The sequence below is a fragment of the Scyliorhinus canicula genome, chromosome 20, assembly GCF_902713615.1.
Source record: "Scyliorhinus canicula chromosome 20, sScyCan1.1, whole genome shotgun sequence".
Classification (NCBI taxonomy): domain Eukaryota; kingdom Metazoa; phylum Chordata; class Chondrichthyes; order Carcharhiniformes; family Scyliorhinidae; genus Scyliorhinus; species Scyliorhinus canicula.
Window position 1 is genome coordinate 75,556,357 of NC_052165.1, and position 18,962 is coordinate 75,575,318.

At 47.7% G+C, this 18,962-nt stretch overlaps 1 protein-coding gene across 2 annotated transcripts in view; it reads left to right on the forward strand.

Moving 5' to 3' along the window:
- Positions 1 to 18,962, forward strand: part of LOC119954677 (transcription intermediary factor 1-alpha-like) — a 157,616-nt gene that overhangs the window by 113,868 nt on the left and 24,786 nt on the right. The window contains exons 10-13 of one of the 2 annotated variants that reach the window (XM_038780099.1): positions 691 to 858; positions 12,735 to 12,923; positions 17,457 to 17,592; positions 18,809 to 18,881. In XM_038780099.1, the coding sequence (XP_038636027.1) occupies positions 691 to 858; positions 12,735 to 12,923; positions 17,457 to 17,592; positions 18,809 to 18,881 (566 nt within the window). The remainder of the gene's footprint in view (positions 1 to 690; positions 859 to 12,734; positions 12,924 to 17,456; positions 17,593 to 18,808; positions 18,882 to 18,962) is intronic. The other variant, XM_038780100.1, reaches the window with a different exon arrangement.

An 18,962-nucleotide genomic window follows, 5' to 3' on the forward strand; every position in this document is an offset into this window, starting at 1 on the left:
GTTGTTGGAGCTGCACTCATCCAGGCAAGTGGAGAGTATTCCATCACACCTCTGACTTGTGCCTTGTAGATGGTAGACAGGCTCTGGGGAGTCGGGAAGTGAGTTGCTAGTGGCAGAATTCCCAGCCTCTGACCTTGTAGCCACGGTGCTCATATATGGTGAGTCCAGTTCAGTTTGGGGTCAATGGTAACCCCCAGGATGTTGATAGCCGGGGATTCAGCGACGGTCATGCCATTGAATATCAAGGCATTAAAATTAAAAATGACAACAAGAGGTTTTCAGACTGCGAGAGAGAAAACAGTTAAAATTCACACTGCAGAGCAATGGTTTCCTTTATAATCTGGCCTATATATTGCATCTGATGGATTGTGGGCATACATTGCCAGGTTAGGCAGCGGTCATCTTGACCATGCTTTGATCAGTCCTTAACATGAGAACTTTCCTCTGCTGCCAGGCAGAGACTGGCGAAGGATGCTTATCTGAAAATATTTAAATGAAGTCCGCCTCAATCGTGCCATTTGGTGCACCTTGATGAACCAGCCAGTTCAGTTATTTCTGCCTGGAGTGACGGACACCGTTGACATTTGATGTTCCCGCCAACTGGTTGGATGTTAAGTGGTGGGGATTATACATTAGCTGAACGTTACAGGGTGGTCACTTCCGAAGCTGACGTGTTTGCCTTGTGCTCAGACCCTGCAGCCCCCTCGCCTCATCAGCCTGCACAGGAGCAACCCAAACGTGCCGCCGCCTCCCCCCGGCCAGCAGATGCGCATTGTTCCCAACACAATCCGAATGGCAGTCCCCCAGCCACACAGCGGGGCTCAGCACCACATGACGGCGAGCCCACTCATGAGACAGGTAAGACGGGACGGCCTGGCGGAGAAGCCTCGATCGAAAGCTTGCGGGGGGTTGGGCTAAGGGTGAAGCTGGGTGGGGTGGGGGGGGGCAGGAGTTGGGCTAAGGGAGAAGCTGGAGGGGGGGGGGGGGGTGCTCTCATCCCTGGTGTCCTTTTGATGCCCTCGGGAGATATTTGGATGCCTTGCCAGAGAACCTGAGGTCGAATCCAAGGTAGATTTGGTTTTGCCCGCGTGGGGTGATGTTGGCGTTATGTCGGGGGGCATGTTGCCTGGGCTAGTAATCCAGTGGTCTGGGCATCACGGTAGCACAGTGGGTAGCACTGTCGCTTCATAGCACCTCGATCCCAGGTTCGATTCCCAGCTTGGGTCACTGTACGGAGTCTGCACGTTCTCCCCATGTCTCCGTGGGTTTCCTCCGGATGCTCCGGTTTCCTCCCACAAGTCCCAAAAGACTTACTGTTAGGTAAATTGGACATTCTGAATTCTCCCTCTGTGTATCCGAACAGACGCCGGAGCATTGCGACTATGGGCTTTTCACAGTAACTTCATTGCAGTGTTAATGTAAGCCTACTTCTGACAATAAAGGTTATTATCATTAATAACAGGGAGCCATGAGTTCATTGCAGTTCAAGGATGGATTCCGTCTTTAAAAATCGTAAATGAAAGGCTGGCACCTCAAGAGTATAAAACTCTGCTCGTTCACATTGAATCTTGTGTCTCCAGTCCCAAATAAACCTCGTTTACTCTCAACTTCTCTGAAATGCTATTGAGTTGTATCAAACTGCTACCATCACTACAAAGACTGCAGCGGTTGAAGAACCTAGTTTCGCAAGAGAGCTAGGGATGGGCATGAAATTCTGGCCTTGCGATCTGGACCCAAGTTTGTGAGTAAATCTCAAGGCTCACTTCCACCTCTTTTGGACAAGAATCAATCATTGCCCTGACTTTGTCCTGTCATTGACCCAATGTTGTTACTCAGTTGCTGCCTGTGACCCACAGTGTTTCCTGACAGGCTGGCAATGTGGATGAGGTGGCATGACCAGCGACTGGACTGTCGGCTACAGTTGGCTTTTGGCCGGATGCACTACTGCAGTGCCCATCTCTGACCGCTCTACCATTATACAAGCCCCTCCACCCTTCATAGAATCATAGAATACGTACAGTGCTGAAGGAGGCCGTTCAGCCCATCGAGTCTGCAAGAGCACCCGCTCCATCCCCGTAACCCCACCCAACCTTTGGACACCAGTGGGCAATGTAGCATGGCCAAGCCACCTAACCTGCACATCTTGGGACTGTGGGAGGAAACCGGAGCATCTGGAGGAAACCCAGGCAGACATGGTGCAAACTCCATGCACTCACCCAAGACTGGAATTGAACCCGAGTTCCTTGCATTGTGAGGCAGCGGTAAAACCACTGTGCCACCCTGCTGCTCTCTCTCTGTGCTGTTGGGGACTTTCAGGGTTTGCCTTGATTGGTGGGCTAAATAACTTCTATTTGAGCTCACATCCAGCTCACAGGTGGGTGGACTTTCAGACTCTTCCATGCCTAGACTTGTAGAATAGTACAGCGCCAAAAAGGCCAATCATCGAAATCCATGAACAGCCCGGTTAGGCCTAGTCCCAGGCTCTTTCCCCACAACCTTCAATGATTTTCTGCTTCAAATATTTCACCAATTTCCTTTTGAAGGCTACTATCAGATGTATTTTCAGCACCCACAGGCAAATCCAAATCATAACCACTCATTGTACGTAAAAGGAAAACGCGTTTCCTCCTTTGCTCTTTTGATAATAATAACATAAGTAATTAGAGCAGGATTAGACAATATGAACTGTCGAGTCTGCTCCGCCATTCAATATGATCATCATAATAATAATCTTTAATGCAAGTAGGCTTACATTAACACTGCAGTGAAGTTGCTAAAGCCCCTAGTCGCCACATTCCGGCGCCTTCTCGGGTACACAGAGGGAGAATTCAGAATGTCCAATTCACCTAACAATCACGTCTTTCAGGACTTGTGGGAGGTAACCCACGCAGACACAGGGAGAACGTGCAGACTCTACACAGGCATGCCTGGAATCGAAGCCGAGACCCTGGTACTGTGAAGCAACAGTGCTAACCATTGTGCTACCGTGCTGCCCGGTGATCATAGCTGATCTCTGACGTCAACGCCACTTTCTCACCCATATCCCTAAATTCCCCAAGACCAAAAATCTTCCCATTGGGGACTTTCATTGTATTCCATGATGGAGCATCCACAACCCTCTGGGATATAGAATTCCAGAGATGCCCACCCTTTGAGTGAAATTATTTCTCCTCATCTCCGTCCTAAACGATCGGCCCCCTTATCCTGAGACTCTGCCAGGGTGTCTGGGTGGTACTGCCAGTGTCTGGGTGGTATCAGTGGTGCCAGGGTACTGCCCTGTCAGAGCTCAACCACCCAGGGGCCTCTGGTCACCTCGGAGACCCCTCCCCCACCCAAGTGCTGTACATCTGGACCACGTTTGTAGAAACCAGTGCGAAACGGTGCCTTTGTGATCTCTCGCTGGGGAGCCGGTTAGTTCCCGGGCCATTAGATCGGGCTTCCATCTTGCTAATGAGATGGAGATTGGTCTCAATTGGTGTCTCGCCATGTCTGAATGGGATCTGGAACCCGCCACCGGGAACGGGCCGGTTAGATTGCGAACGGGTTCGCGCCTGGTGCGGATTACAATTTCAGCCTCTCCCGCTATTTAACCGGTGCATCCAGATCCTCGCTGGGTGCTATGCGTCCACCCTATCGTGCTCCTTCAGAATTTTACAGGTTTCAAAGAGCTCACCTCGTTCTTCCGAACTCCAGAGGAGATAAACCCAATTTACTCGGCCTCTCATCATAGAGCAGCCCCTTCATCCCAAGTACCAGTTAGTGAACCTTCACTGTACCACCTCCAGTCCAAGTATATTCTTTCTTAAATGTGGTGCCCAAAACTGCACACAGTGCCCCAGATACAGTCTCCCCATTACCCTGTACAATTGTAGCCAGACTTCTTTATTGCTCCAGTCCCTTTACAATGAATCCTCTGGATATTGACATGTTATGTCAATGTAAGCCTACTTGTGACAATAAAAGATTATTTCTTTATGTTAATCAAAATACTTATCCTTACTCTGTCTAAATCCTTCACTACTTTAAACACCTCTTTTGAATCTCTCCATATTAGCCTTCTCTCTGTGCAGAGTTGACAGGGCAAACTCTTAATCCATCTCATTGCTTGCTCCAAAAAGCAATTAAAATTAAAATTGAATTCAATTCATGATCTCAGTGAAGAAGACTTAACTATTGAAATTCTTTTATTATCTGTTTTTATATATCTAGCTAGCTTTCTTGTGCAGTTTTATTTTTCTTTGCTTCTCAATCTTTTGGTCGTTTGTTGCTGTTTTTTATGTTCTGTTTCATTTTCTGACCTTTCATACACCTTCTAGCAATAATTTGCTTTTTCTTTAAGTCTGATGCTTTCCTTAATTTTTTTTTTTAGTTAACACGGATGGTGTGTCCTCTCCTTGAAGTTTTTCTTTCTCACAGGAATGTACCTCTTCTGTCTATTCTGAAATATCCCTTAAATCTCTATTGATCTATCCCGTTTAACCTCATTTCCTGGTCCGCTTTAGTTAGCTCCGCTTTCATTCCCTCATAATTACCTTTATTTAAGTTTAAAATACTGGTCTTGGAGCCGTCCTTCTCCCTCTCATGCTGAAGGTATAATTCAATCATTGTCTATGGAATGCTTCTACACTTATCTTGGAAATTTCTCAAGACTCGGCGCATGACTTGTTACTTTTGAAATGATTTTTGTCAGGGAGCTAAATGTTTTGCCCACAGCGAAGTGTCAGAAACAGCATTGACAAGTTTATCTGTGCTGCTGTTTGAGAGTAGAATATTGGAGACCGTGCCAGGGGGGTGGGGAGCAGGGGCAGAGTTCTTTTCCCTCTTTGGGGTACTGCCGTGAGATGGTTCACAAGACACATCAGCACAGGGAAGTATGGCCTTAACAGTACTCCACTCTCTCTCTACTATTGGTTTAGATTAGTTTCTCACGGCCCTGGCGTGGATTTTGAACCTGTCCTATTCTAACTCAGTGAATTGCAAAAAAAAAAAACTTTTTGAATGAGGTTGTTCCATTCCGATCATATCCTGATTAGAGTGCTCATGGGAAAAATTAATTTATTCAGCCCTGTTGGCTCAGAAAGGGAATGAAGACCCAATGGGATGATCTATGTGTATCAGATGGTTCTGTGTGGTGGGTTACTAGAGTCCATTGAGAGTACAGCTGAGATCATGGAATCATAGAATTTACAGTGCAGAAGGAGGCCGTTTGGCCCATCGAGTCTGGAAAGAGCGCCCCACTTAAGCCCACACCTCTACCCTAGCCCCTGAGATGATCAGAGTGGGGTTGAAATTAACTTGAAAGAGTCCATGAAGGATGTAGCAGCTGGCGAAGGACATTTCCTGCAAAGCAACCAACGAGCCATGTGGATAGTGGGATCCACATTAGCTGTGAGGAGTTAAATTTGGGTGTGATCTCCGGTTGTATGCTCCCAGTGTGGATCTTTGAGCATCGAGTAATACCTACTCTAAGCTTCTCACCCTGTGGTTTTCGATCTCTTCATTGCCTTGTCCCTCCCTCCCTTCCTCTACAACCACCTCCAGCTCTAAAATCCTATGAAAGCTCAGCCTTCCTCCAATGTGCTATCCATATAATCCACCGACAGTGCAGAAGGAGGCAATTTGATCCACTCAGTTTTCACTGACCCTGGAAAAGATCACCCTACCTAGGCCTACACCCTTCTACCTATCCCCGAACACCACCTAACTTTTAGACACAAAATGTAAATTTTAGCACGGCCAATCCACCTAACCTGCACATCTTTGGACTGTGGGAGGAAACCGGAGCACCCGAAGGAAACATACGTAGACGCCGGGGAGAACGTGCAAACTCCACACAGACATCCAAGGCTGGAATCGAACCTGGGTTCCTGCCGATGTGAGGCAGCAGTGCTAACCACTGTGCCACCAAAACAAACAAAACTTTTTAAAAGTTGAAAAAAAAAATGTCTCAGGATTGACGTGGAGCTGCTGGTGTTGGACTGGGGTGGGCACAGTAAGAAGTCTTACAATACCAGGTTAAAGCCCACCAGGTATGTTTGGAGTCACAAGCTTTCAGAGCACTGCTCCTTCCTCGGGTTCACTTAGCTGATGAAGGAGCTGCGCTCCAAAAGCTAGTGACTCCAAACAAACCTGTTGGACTTTAACCCGTGTGAGACTTTTTACTGTCTCAGGGTTGAGGAATTGGGACAAACCAAGGTCTAAGATTGGAAATGGAAATCAAACGGGAAGACAGGAAAGTGAGTCTATGACAAATGGCAAAGGAAATATTACCCAAACAGAAGAAAAACAAAATGAGGGCTGGAATCTCTAGTCCTGTTGGTGACGCACCCCGATTCGGTTTTCTCAGTGCCATGGGGTGCATTCAACAGGAAACACCATTGACAACAGCAGAACCAGAAGGTCCCATCGCCAACGCATATGGCAGGCTGCCTCTCGTGGCCGGATGCGTGGTAAATCCCACCCCTTGGGAGTGGGATGACCGATGAGATTCCAGCAATGATAATAGAAGGAGAGAAGAAACGATTCTAAAGAAATGGAGAAGAAAATGAAGAATTAATGTAAAAGCAAATTATTGCGGATGCTGGAATCTGAAACAAAAACAGAAAATACTAGACATTCTCAGCAGGTCTGACAGCATCTGTGGAGAGAGAACGGGGCCCACGATGCTGTCCCGAACTTTTGTCCTTGATTAAGAACAAATTCAATCTACACCTCATCATTCTACCGTAATCCATGTATCTATCCAATAGCCGCTTGAAGGTCCAGAATGTTTCCGACAAATGCAGTGCATTTCATGCCCCCACTACTCTCTGGGTAAAGAACCTACCTCTGACATCCCCACTATATCTTCCACCATTTACCTTAAATTTATGTCCCCTTGTAATGGTTTGTTCCACCCGAGGAAAAAGTCTCTGACTACTCTATCTATTCCCCTGATCATCTTATAAACCTCTATCAAGTTGCCCCCATCCTTCTCCGTTCTAATGAGAAAAGGCCGAGCACCCTCAATCTTTCCTCGTAAGACTTACTCTCCATTCCAGGCAACATCCTGGTAAATCTCCTTTCCACCTTTTCCAAAGCTTCCACATCCTTCCTAAAATGAGGCGACCAGAACTGCATACAGTACTCCAAATGTGGCCGTACCAAGGTTTTGTACAGCTGCATCATCACCTCACGGCTCTTAAATTGAATCCCTCTGCTAATGAACGCTAGCACACCATAGGCCTTCTTCAAAGTTGTATCCACTTGAGTGGCAACTTTCAAAGATCTATGAACATAGACCCCAAGATCTCTCTGCTCCTCCACATTGCCAAGAACCCTACCGTTAACCCTGTATTCCACATTTGTATTTGTCCTTCCAAAATAGACAACCTCACACTTTTCAGGGTTAAACTCCATCTGCCACTTCTCAGCCCAGCTCTGCATCCTATCTATGTATCTTTGCAGCCGACAACAGCCCTCCTCACTATCCACAACTCCACCAATCTTCGTGACTCGTGAGGCAAGACCTACCCCTCACAAATCTGTGCTGACTATTCCTAATCAAGCAGTGTCTTTCCAGATGCTCAGAAATCCTATCCCTCAGTACCCTTTCCATTACTTTGCCTACCACCGAAGTAAGATTAACTGGCCTGTAATACCCAGAGTTATCCCTATTCCTTTTTTTAAACAGGGGCATGACATTTGCCACTCTCCAATCCCCTGGTACCACACCTGCTGACAGTGAGGACGAAAAGATCATTGCCAACGGCTCTGCAATTTCATCTCTTGGCTTCCCATAGAATTCTTGGATATATCCCATCAGGCCCGGGGGACTTGTCTATCCTCAAGTTTTTCAAAATGCCCAACACATCTTCCTTCCTAACAAGTAGAACATAGAACATACAGTGCAGAAGGAGGCCATTCGGCCCATCGAGTTTGCACCAACCCACTTAAGCCCTCACTTCCACCCTATCCCCGTAACCCAATAACCTGTCCTAACCTTTTTGGTCACTAAGGGCAATTTATCATGACCAATCCACTTAACCTGCACATCTTTTGGACTGTGGGAGGAAACCGGAGCACCCGGAGGAAACCCAAGCAGACACGGGGAGAATGTGCAGATTCTGCACTGACAGTGACCCAGCGCGGAATCGAACCTGGGACCCTGGTGCTGTGAAGCCACAGTGCTATCCACTTGTGCTACCGTGCTGCCCATCTCCTTGAGCTTACCCGTCTGTTTCACACTGTCCTCTCCAACAATATGGCCCCTCTCATTCATAAATACTGAAGAAAAGTACTCATTCAAGACCTCTCCTATCTCTTCAGACTCAATACACAATCTCCTTGATCGGACCTACCCTCGCTCTAGTCATTCTCATATTTCTCACATATGTGTAAAAGCCTTGATCCTACCCGCCAAAGATGTTTCATGCCCACTCTTACCTCTCCTAATCTCTTTGGATGATTATGGTCTAACCCCTTATTTACTCTATGGTTTCTAATTCTCATCTGAGGCTTCCTAATTTATTCAAATAACTTAGAACATGATTTGTTGACTGCCTGTGTGTGGTGGTATGGATATGAGCACTGCCATTGGTGCAGAGCACTGGCTTTCCATTGGCTCTGGCTGGTCATGTGCCTCTCGTGTGATTGGTTGGGACTAGTCATGTGACTGCTCTCCAATTGGTCGAGAGGCAAGTAGGCCCCGCCTCTGAGGTGGGGTATAAGTACCCAGAGTTCCCGGCGGACGGCCATTCTCTGTAGTCAACCACCGGGCTAACAACTAGCTGATTAAAGCCACAGTTTCGATCCTAAATGTGTCTCGAGTCGAATTGATGGTACATCAATTTAATCAGCTAGTTGTTTTGGACCCCTGGGCCCATTTTGCTCCAGAAACATGTGCGGGTGCACAAGTCCGACCCGTTGGTTGAGCGAGTCCAGTTACTCCACGCCAACCCGCATTATGCGTACGTGGAGTATCCCGACGGTCGGCAGGATACGGTCTCGCTCCGGGACCTGGCACCCGCCGGCGTGCGGCCTTCTTCCCCTTCACCAACACCTTCCCCCCCCCACTCCCCCAACCCCAATTCCCCTCCGCACCCCCACGACCCAGCGCATATGCCTCCTCTTCCCCGATTACAGCGTCTCCACCACTGGCCCGGGGTACGGAGACACATCTACGACCGATGCTCCCGGAGGCAAGGATGACCATTGGCCCGACATCGCCGGCTCCACTATGAAGGTCATCCAGAACAACACGGGCACCCGACAGGCTGATCGTCTCCATCTAATGCGGCCATGCCCCCACTTACCCCCTCCCCTTTCTCCACAAGGGGTGAATGGGGTGGTATGGATATGAGCACTGCCATTGGTGCAGAGCACTGGCTTCACATTGGCTCTGACTGGTCATGTGCCTCTCGTCCGATTGGTTGGGACTAGTCATGTGACTGCTCTCCAATTGGTCGAGAGGCAAGTAGGCCCTGCCTCCGAGGCGGGGTATAAGTACCCAGAGTTCCCGGCGGTCGGCCATTCTCTGTAGTCGACCACCGGGTTGATTAAAGCCACAGTTCGGATTCTAAATGTGTCTTGAGTCGAATTGATTGTACATCAATGTGACAGCGGGTGTGAGGCAGCCGCACACTGGAGGGCTCCCGCTCGGAAATAGAAATTTCAGAGTTTTAACGCCCGGTCCCGGGGGCAACGGAGACTGAAAAGGCTGTAAGAAGGCACAGGGAGGACAAAAGTTTGGGAGAGAAACAGCCATGAAAAAGGGGGTTAATGAAAGTCTACTGGTGAGTGGAAAAATCAGGGCAGGAACTGTAAGGAAAGCAGAGGCTGGAGCACCAGGGGAGGCCGCATCGCTCACAGCAGAAGAAATGACCAAGGTGATGGCAGTGGAACTTGAAAAACAGTTCACAAAACACATGGAAGCAATGAAGAAGGAGATGGGACGGTATTGAAAGTGCTGGTGGAGGAGGCAATTGCCACGGTGAGGGCGGTGGTATCAAGCGCAGCGGCGGAGGTGCAGGAGCAAGGTGAGACACTGAAGGAAGTGGAAGAGGCATTATCGCAGCACAGTGATCAACTCGCCTCGATGGGGAAGGAGTTGTGGAAGGTGATGGAGACTAACAAGGATCTGCGAGCCAAAATGGAAGACCTGGAAAACAAATCCAGATAGAATCTGAGGATTGTGGGTCTGCCCGAAGGGATGGAAGGCCCGAGGCCGATGGAGTATTTTGCCACAATGTTGGCGAAGCTATTGGTGGAGGGGGACGATCCCTCCCAATATGAACTGGATCATGCTCATTGGTCGTGGAGGCCTTTACCAAAGGCGAGTGAGCCGCCAAGAGTAGTAACTGTGTGTTTCCGTAGGTATAGCGTGAAGGAGAAAGTCCTGTGCTGGGCAAAGCAGGAGCGGGTGGTGCAGTGGGCTGGAGCTGGTATACGCGTATACCAGGACTTTACGGTGGAGCTGGCGAGGAGGCGGGCTGCCTTCAACCGAGTTAAGAAGGCACTGTACATTAGCAAGGTGCAGCGCGGCATAGTATATCCAGCTAAATCAAGGGTGACCTACAAATCCAAGAATTTTATTTTGGGGCGGCGGAAACAGCGGAGGAGTCTGCGAAGGCAGAAGGACTGCGGCAGAATTGAGAAATGGTCGTGTACCGATGTAGCCTCATGTAACTTCACTGCGTGTTGGTGTATGTACTAAATGAGTCAATGCTGTGTATATTTGGACAAGGGAAGAGATGGGACTCACATTTGCAATGATGGTTCTTTGGGGCTTGGTTGTGTATGTGGGAGTTGTGTGCTAAAGGGGATTGGATGGTGTCGCACTGGGACAAGTAGATCAGTTGTCGATTGAGGACAAATGATAGCAGAAGGAGATGTGATAAAGATGGAGATGGTCAGAAGTAATTTTGTGAAGGTGAGGGATGTGTCAACAAGACACTTGAGCTGTTAACAAGGAACAAAACTGATAAGATGCTCCATTCTATTCATTTCCTGTCTGGCTCAGAAACCCAGATCTGAGAAAGAAAACAGAGGCCTTTGAAATGTGAATGCCAAGACATTTGCTAAAAATTCCATATGTAGGTCTTAAGGCAGATTAAGAGGTGCCTGAAATTGCAAGAGCCCAAAAAAACTTTAAAAAAGTAACATCCAGAATCAGAAACTTCAGTGTTTCGGCCATTTGAACAGAGCTCCAAAGCCACAACAATCTTCTAGAGGGTAAAGGGGAGGCAGCAGAGAGGGGTTGACCCAGGCGGGCGTAGTTGGATGATGGACCTCACCGAGCAGTTGCAGAAGAGCTACACTGGATGTGTGAGAATGACACAAGAGAAACTAGATTTACTTGATCTGATTCGGGAAGATCCCTAGATAGGTCGTCTCAGACTGATTTGAGTTTAACATTGTCTTCAAAAACCTGGGCCGTGATTTTCTGAGCCTGTGCGCCGTGAACGCGCTCGGCACGAGGAATGGGTGTCTGACCTGCGATCGGGTCCAACGGCGCTCTCTCGATTCTCCGGGGCCGCCAATCGACGCAGCGCTGGTCAAGTGCTGCCGCTTTGCTCCATAACACTTGCTGCGTAGTGTTAGTAACAGCAGAATTGTCACAGCGCAGAAGGGAGTCCACTCGGCCCACTGTGTGCGCACCAGCTCGCTAAACATTTCTAGCGCCATTCTCCCGGTAACCCTGCAGATTGCTTCTTTCCAAATAGTCATGCCCTCGAAGGCCTCGAGTGAACCTGCCCCCATCACCGGCTCAGGGGGCAGTCCATCCCAGAACTTAACCACTCCACGAAAGTCCGGAGTGATTCGCGCTGGTTTTCTCACAGGTGTGGGGACACAGTCTCATTATCAGAGAATTCCGCACCTGGATTTTGGTGAGACTTCTTAATCCTACCTCAACTTAATAAAAATGTTTAGAGGGTGTAAATGATTTGGAATACAATGCTTCTGTCTGCAGTCTCTTAAATAACCAGGTTTTAACTGCAGGATGCACACGCACGCACAAGACCAAGGAGGATGCAACGCATAGAGAAAGTGAGAGACACACATAACACAGAGACACACACACACGGTTGATCGGGTGCAAGTTGTGTCTGTGTAGGTAACTGGAGTTGCTTCATCGGTCCCGCAGAACTGTAGCAAAAGTGAGATCTTACAATTGTTTCAGTGAAGGGAAGAGAGCGTGTTTGGGTTGCTTAAGATTCCTCATATAGACCATGTTTTGTGTCCAGTGTATGCTATTTAGTTCTATTCTTCCCATTAATGGATGAGAATTTTGCATTTACCACGTGATTGAATGTCTAAAAACTCTTCTGAAGTGATGGATTCTTTTTGGATACACAAGGACTGTCGGTAAACAGACCCAATGTGGCTGCCATTTTCTGCACAGAGGGATCCCGCAAGCGAGGTGGCTGGTCCGCAGTTGTTATGTTGGATGAGAAGAATGTTGTCAGGGGAGCTCCTAAGCCGTCTTCGCTTCCGCGCCACTGGATCTTTAGCATCCACCTGAACCAATAGCAGGCAGATGGGGCCTCGGTGTAACATCTCATCGGACCGACGGCAGCTCTTACACTGCAGCCCGCCCTCCGACCTTCACAGGAGTTTGACGGGGTAGCGGGTTTGAGGCATTGCCAGGAGGCGAGACTGGTGCACAACCGAAACATTGTCAGTCTGTGAATGAGTAACTTGAGGCCGTCGCTGTACATTTTACTGTTGCCTTTTCTGCTCCCCATTTTCCTCAGCACTACAGTCCTGGAAACTCGAGAGCTTTCCCAGTAGCCAGCACTACAACCCCCTCTTATCCTTCCCAGCTCTTTGTGACTGCAAGTGGCGGATTTGCCTCCAATAACCTGATTCCAATGACAGAGCTGCTCCCATCCGTTACCAACCCTGAGCATCTCTCCTATCTTCCCGATATTCCTCAAATTCAGGTAAAAACAAACACAACGGAACACAAAAGGGGCAGGTTGAGCCAACCCTTTACCAAGGTGCAGCTTGGAAGATGTGAGGTGGGATGGGGAGGGGAGACTGGGTGGGGTCGGTGGTAAAGGGGGTTGGGAATAGGGGTGGGTGTTGAATGAATTTGGAGAAAAGCTTTTAATGTTTGTTACATTTCTAAACTCAAAGCACTACCCCATCCGGAGGGACATGGCTCCTGTTTGATTTGAAGTGTATCAGCTGAATCCACCACAAATACAGAAGAAGCTTTGCCTACCCCACTCCTGGTTTTAGACAACTAACAACTCAACCTATTAACTTGCCGTGCATTCCAACTCGCCAGTGTGCTGCATTGACGGAGATAAGGCATCAAACTCAGTCCCCATTGGTTCAGGTGGATGTTAAAGGTGCAAGGCACAATGGGAAGGAAAAAAAGGCATTCATTTGGTATCTTTAACAGCGCCCCTCTCCCCAGAAAATTAACTATGACCTATCTCATGGTCTTGGGGCCTGGCTGGATGCCAAATGGCTACCGCTTTCAGCTCCATAACACTTGCTGCATAGTGTTAGTAACAGCAGAATTGTCACAGCGCAGAAGGGAGTCCACTCGGCCCACTGTGTGTGCACCAGCTCGCTAAACATTTCTAACGCCATTCTCCCGGTAACCCTGCAGATTGCTTCTTTCCAAATAGTCATACCCTTCAAGGCCTCGAGTGAACCTGCCCCCATCACCGGCTCAGGGGGCAGTCCATTCCAGAACTTAACCACTCACCGGGTAAACAGATCTTTCCTTGGGTTGCTTTTGTTTCTTCTGCCAATTTTATTAAATCTGTGCCCTCTCATTATTGATCCTTTCACGATCTACTCTGTCCAACCCCTTCATGATTTTGAATGACTCTCTTCTCTGCCATCTTTTCTCCAGAAGAATTCCAACTTCCCCGATCTACGTCATTGAATTTCCTTATCCCTGGAATCATTTTGATAAGCTTCTCCTGCACTCTCTCTGTCCTTGTACACAATATTCCTTTGCGGTCCAACTAGGGCCTTACGCAACTTTAATTTATTTTTAAATCATTGTTAGTGTCACAAGTAGGCTTACATTATCACTGCAATGATGTTACTATGCAAATCCCCTAATCGCCACACTCTGACGTTCGGGTACACTGAGGGGGAATTCAGAATGTCCAATTCATCTCATAAGCACATCTTTTGGGACTTGTGGGAGGAACCCGGAGCACCCGGAGGAAACCCACGCAGACACTGGGGCTGGTTTAGCACAGGGCTAAAGAGCTGGCTTTTAAAGCAGACCGAGGCAGGCCAGCAGCACGGTTCAATTCCTGTACCAGCCTCCCCGAACAGGCGCCGGAATGTGGCGACTAGGGGCTTTTCACGGTAACTTCATTTGAAGCCTACTTGTGACAATAGGCGATTTTCATTTCATTTTCAGACACTGGGAGAACGTGCCGACTCCGGACAAACAGTGACCCAAGCCAGGAATCAAACCCGAGTCGCTAGGCGCTGCGAAGCAACAGTGCTAATCACTGTGCTACCATGCCACCCATACCATGCCAAGTTCAACATAACCTCCTTGTTTGTTGTACTCTATTTCCCCTTTAATAAAGCCCAGGATACTATATGCTTTATTAACTTCTCTCGCAACTTGCCCTGCCACCTTCAATAACTTATGCACATTTCCACCCAGGTCTCTCTGCTCCTGCACCTCCTTCTGTGTTGTATCCTTTACTTTATGTTGTTTCTTCATGTTCTTCCAACCAAAATGTATCACCTCGCATTTCTCTGCATTGAATTCCATCTGCCACCTATCCGCTCACTCCATCGACTTGTCTCTGTCCTTTTGAAGTCGGACACTGCCCTCACAGTTTTCAATGCTACCAAGTTTTGTATCTTGAAATTGTTCCCTGTAAACCAAGATCATTAATATTCATCAGAAATAAACCAGGGTCCCAATACCGGACCACTACAAACCTTCCTCCAGCCCGAAAAACTTCCATTCACCATTGCTCTCTGTTTCTCCAGTCGCTCAACCAATTTTGTATCTATGTCCCTTTTATTCTATTAGCAATAACTTTGCTCACAAGCCTGTTGTGCGGAACATCAACAGCATTGCCCTCTCTGTTACTTCAAAAGGCCGATTTTCCTTTAGGAAGTCCATGCTCGCGCTCCTTAGTTAACCTACATTTTTTTCTTTATTCATTCACGGGATGTGGGCATTGCTGGTCGGGCCAATATTTGTTGGTATTTAAGAGTCAACAACATTGCTGTGGGTCTGGAGTCACATGTAAACATGACGGATGGGTTTTTACACCAATCGACAGTGGTTTCATTAGACTTTTAATTCCAGATTTTTTTTATTAAATTGAATTCAAATTCTACCATCTGCCCTGGTGGGATTTGAACCCATGTCCCCAGAGCATTACCTTGGGTTTCTGGATTGCTAGTCCAGTGACAATACCACTATGCCACTGCGAGACGCTATTAATTCCGCCCCAGTTTCATAGTTTCTGGAAGTTTCCCATACACAGAAGTTAGGGGCTGGTTTAGCTCACTGGGCTAAATCGCTGGCTTTTAAAGCAGACCAAGCAGGCCAGCAGCACGGTTCGATTCCCGTACCAGCCTCCCCGAACAGGCGCTGGGATGTGGCGACTAGGAGCTTTTCACAGTAACTTCATTGAAGCCTACTCGTGACAATAAGCGATTTTCATTTTCATTTTTCATTTTCAAGTTAAACTGACTGGACAGCACAAGGCACAACACGTGCCTTTCTCTTTGGCCAGCAGTCAGAGAAGGGGAGATTCTCAGGGAAGCAATTAAGTGATGAATCAGCACCATTTTAACACAATTACTGCTGGAAAGCCGGAGCTGTTTGGCAGGTGTAGAGTCTGCCTTTTGTCTGAGGGGAATCCTGACTTGGGAGCCATCAGGTGCCACGGAATTGGTTCGCAGTTCACGAGCAACAACTTGCGTTTATGTAGCGCCTTTAATGCGGCAAAGCATCCCAGAGTGCTTCAGAAGCCAGTTATCAAATGGAATTTGACGCTGTGCCATATAAGGAGATATTAGGACAAGTGAGTGAAAGCTTGATCACAGAGGTAGGTTTTAAAGAATGTCATAGAAGAGAGATACAGAGGCGGAGAGATTTAGGGAGGGAATACCCTATTTATCTGCATTCCTGTGTAACCTTAAGTCATCACCCATCAAAAATAATTTAGTTTAAATACTTAAAGGGCCCAAATTCACCTGCCTGCTCTCTCTCAAATAACCACTGCAGGGTGGAGTGTAGGTGGCCACCTACACACGTATGGACTCGCACCCCCTCTGCTGAGGTATGGGAACAATAATTCCATGCAGCCAGTGTAAGCGCATACTGACTGGAACCCATTAGCACTTGTCTGCAGGGGACTGTCGCAGATGAGAGATGTGGGAAGAGGGGAGAACAGAGTTCAGTGAATTCAAAGTGTTGGGTTCCTCCAGTTCCCAAACAGCTGGTCCCAGCTTGTGTGGGTGGCGTCACTGGGCCAGAGGTGAAAAATTACATTCCGAAGTCGGGTCGGCTGAATGTAGACTAAAATTAGGTAGATGGTGTTCTTTACCGAGTATCTATCGCAGCAGGGAAACCTCTCCATTCCCGGGTCAGAGCCGAGTAAGCACTCAGCCCCGAAATTAGAGATTTTTCCCTGCTGATAAGAGGACGAGGAAAAATGATCTCCCAATACTCGCAAGTCATTTTCCTCCCAGGCTTCGGTGTCCTATAGTGTCAGTGAACCCAAGAGCATTGAAGGCTGTCCACAATCTATATTTTGAGTGTTTATGATTTCAAGGCGTAGTTAGTATTTTGTTTGTACACTTATTGACAGCCTCAAGTAACTTGCACCATTTTTCGGGACTGTCTGTTTGCACAGGCTCACTACATATATCTACATACGGGTAAACTGATCGGAGAAATATTCCCAGTTTGCCAGTTAGAGTGAAAGGAAGAGCATGTTTTGGTGTCTAAGCAGGGCTGGCACCTTATAGGAGTGAGATCGAGCAGGGGAACGATCCTGAGGCCAACCCAGGTTTCCAACCAGTCTCGAACATTCTGAGGAGTTTACCCCTGAAAATGCAGAGGCCAAACCGCCATCACTGAACCAAAAAAAGGACGATCTTGAAGGAAAAAAAAGAACTAGACTTACATTTATACAATGTCCTTCATGACCTCAGTTGAAAAGTGCTTGACTTCCCATGAATTACTTTTGAAGCGGAGTCACTGTAGTAATGTGGGAAATATGACCGCCAATCTGCATTCCGCAAGCTCCTACTAACAGCAGTGGGTTAAATGACCAGGTAATCTGCTTTTGTGTTCATCAACGGATAAACACTCGTCTGATTTTATTTTTCCTGTTTCCACGGAGCACCAGTAGCCAAGTTTGAGGCGTTAAATCGATTCAACTGTTGAATAGTCTCATAATATTTAGAAATTTAGCGTTTGTTTTGAAAAGTGCCCCTTTTCTTCCTTCAACCTGCAGCTGGATGATGCGGGGTCGGTGTTGCTGGAAAGCTTACTGAACAGAGAGAGGAATATCAACGGCATGGCAGCAAAGCCTTCGGCAACCAGCACCAACTCTTCTCCAGGCCCTTCAGTCCCCTCTCCTGGGAATACAGGTAACTAACTCAGTACTGTGGTTTTTGGCTCTCTCACCAACGCAACGCACTCATATGTACATATAAAATCTTGGCATACATAAAATGAAAATAGTGTTTGGCAAATGTGCAAAATTTCTTGTACGGCTGGACAGGTTTACGTCAGTTAGGATTATAAAATAAATGTGCCATACACAGAAATAACTATTCAATTATCAAAATAGTGTGCAAAATTATCATCATTTTTAGTCAACATCCTCCTCCTCCTCCCCCTCATCTTCCTCCACATCCTCATCGCTCGTCGCTAAAACTGGGGCCCGGTAGGACAGAAGAAATCCAGCCCTTCAATGCAGACAGGGCTGGCCTAACAGTTTCCTTTTTAAAAAAAGAAATTTTTAAGAGTATCCAATTTTTTTTTAAGTTAAGGGGCAATTTAGCGCGGCCAATCCACCTATTCTGCGCATCTTTTGGTTGTGAGGGTGAGACCCACATAGACACGGGGTGAATGTGCAAACTCCACATGGACAGTGACCCTGGGCCGGGATCGAACCCGGGTCCCCGGCACCATGAGGTAGTAGTGCTAACCACTGCGCCTCCGTACCGGCAGCGACCAGTTTCTGATGTGAAGGCAACTTGTATTTTTTTTAAAGAAACGTATTTGTAAAAGAAAGGATGTTTCTGTATTTGGAGGATTGAGAGGGGAAAGTCCCGAGGGTCACTGGCCCCAATTGGATAGTTGCAATCAGCAATCCCAACAAGCACTAAATCACTGCCCCCCCCCCACCCCCCACTTATTTTCTTTGTTGGCTCTCAAATCATTTTGAAGATGAGGGCACTGTGCTAAGCTCCTGCAGAGGCATCTGGACCCTTGGCTGACATCTTTCTGCCTGTGAACTGGGCAGATATGCCAGCCATTCCTTCCCGGTGTTAGCGCGAGGCAGGATACATTCTGGGACCTGTCTGTTGAGCCATCCTCGGCTGACAAGCTCCCCCTTTGTTGCCACGGAGCGTTCCGCTGTATCTAATCTAAGCCATTTGTGGACCCGACCCACGGCACGGTGCTGGACATTATGGCGAGGGTAGGATTAAGATGGATTGTGATGCCCTTGCAGTCGAATAGGCTGACACCACATGCCATATCAATCGCGAGCAGCTGTGCTATTTGGTGCAATGCTTAGATTTGGGTTGGCTTCTTTCTTTTTTTTTGTAACCTGATCTGCTTACTTTTGTTTCCTAGGGTCAGTGACCATCACCAGTGTTCACATCCCAGGTCGCACTTCCAGCACCTCCAGCACTGGCAGCAGAGGGAGGTGAGTGAGGCCTTTCTGATCTGACTGACCGTCACAATGCACCAATCTCCTTGTTTCCTTATAATCTTTCTCTCTCTCTCT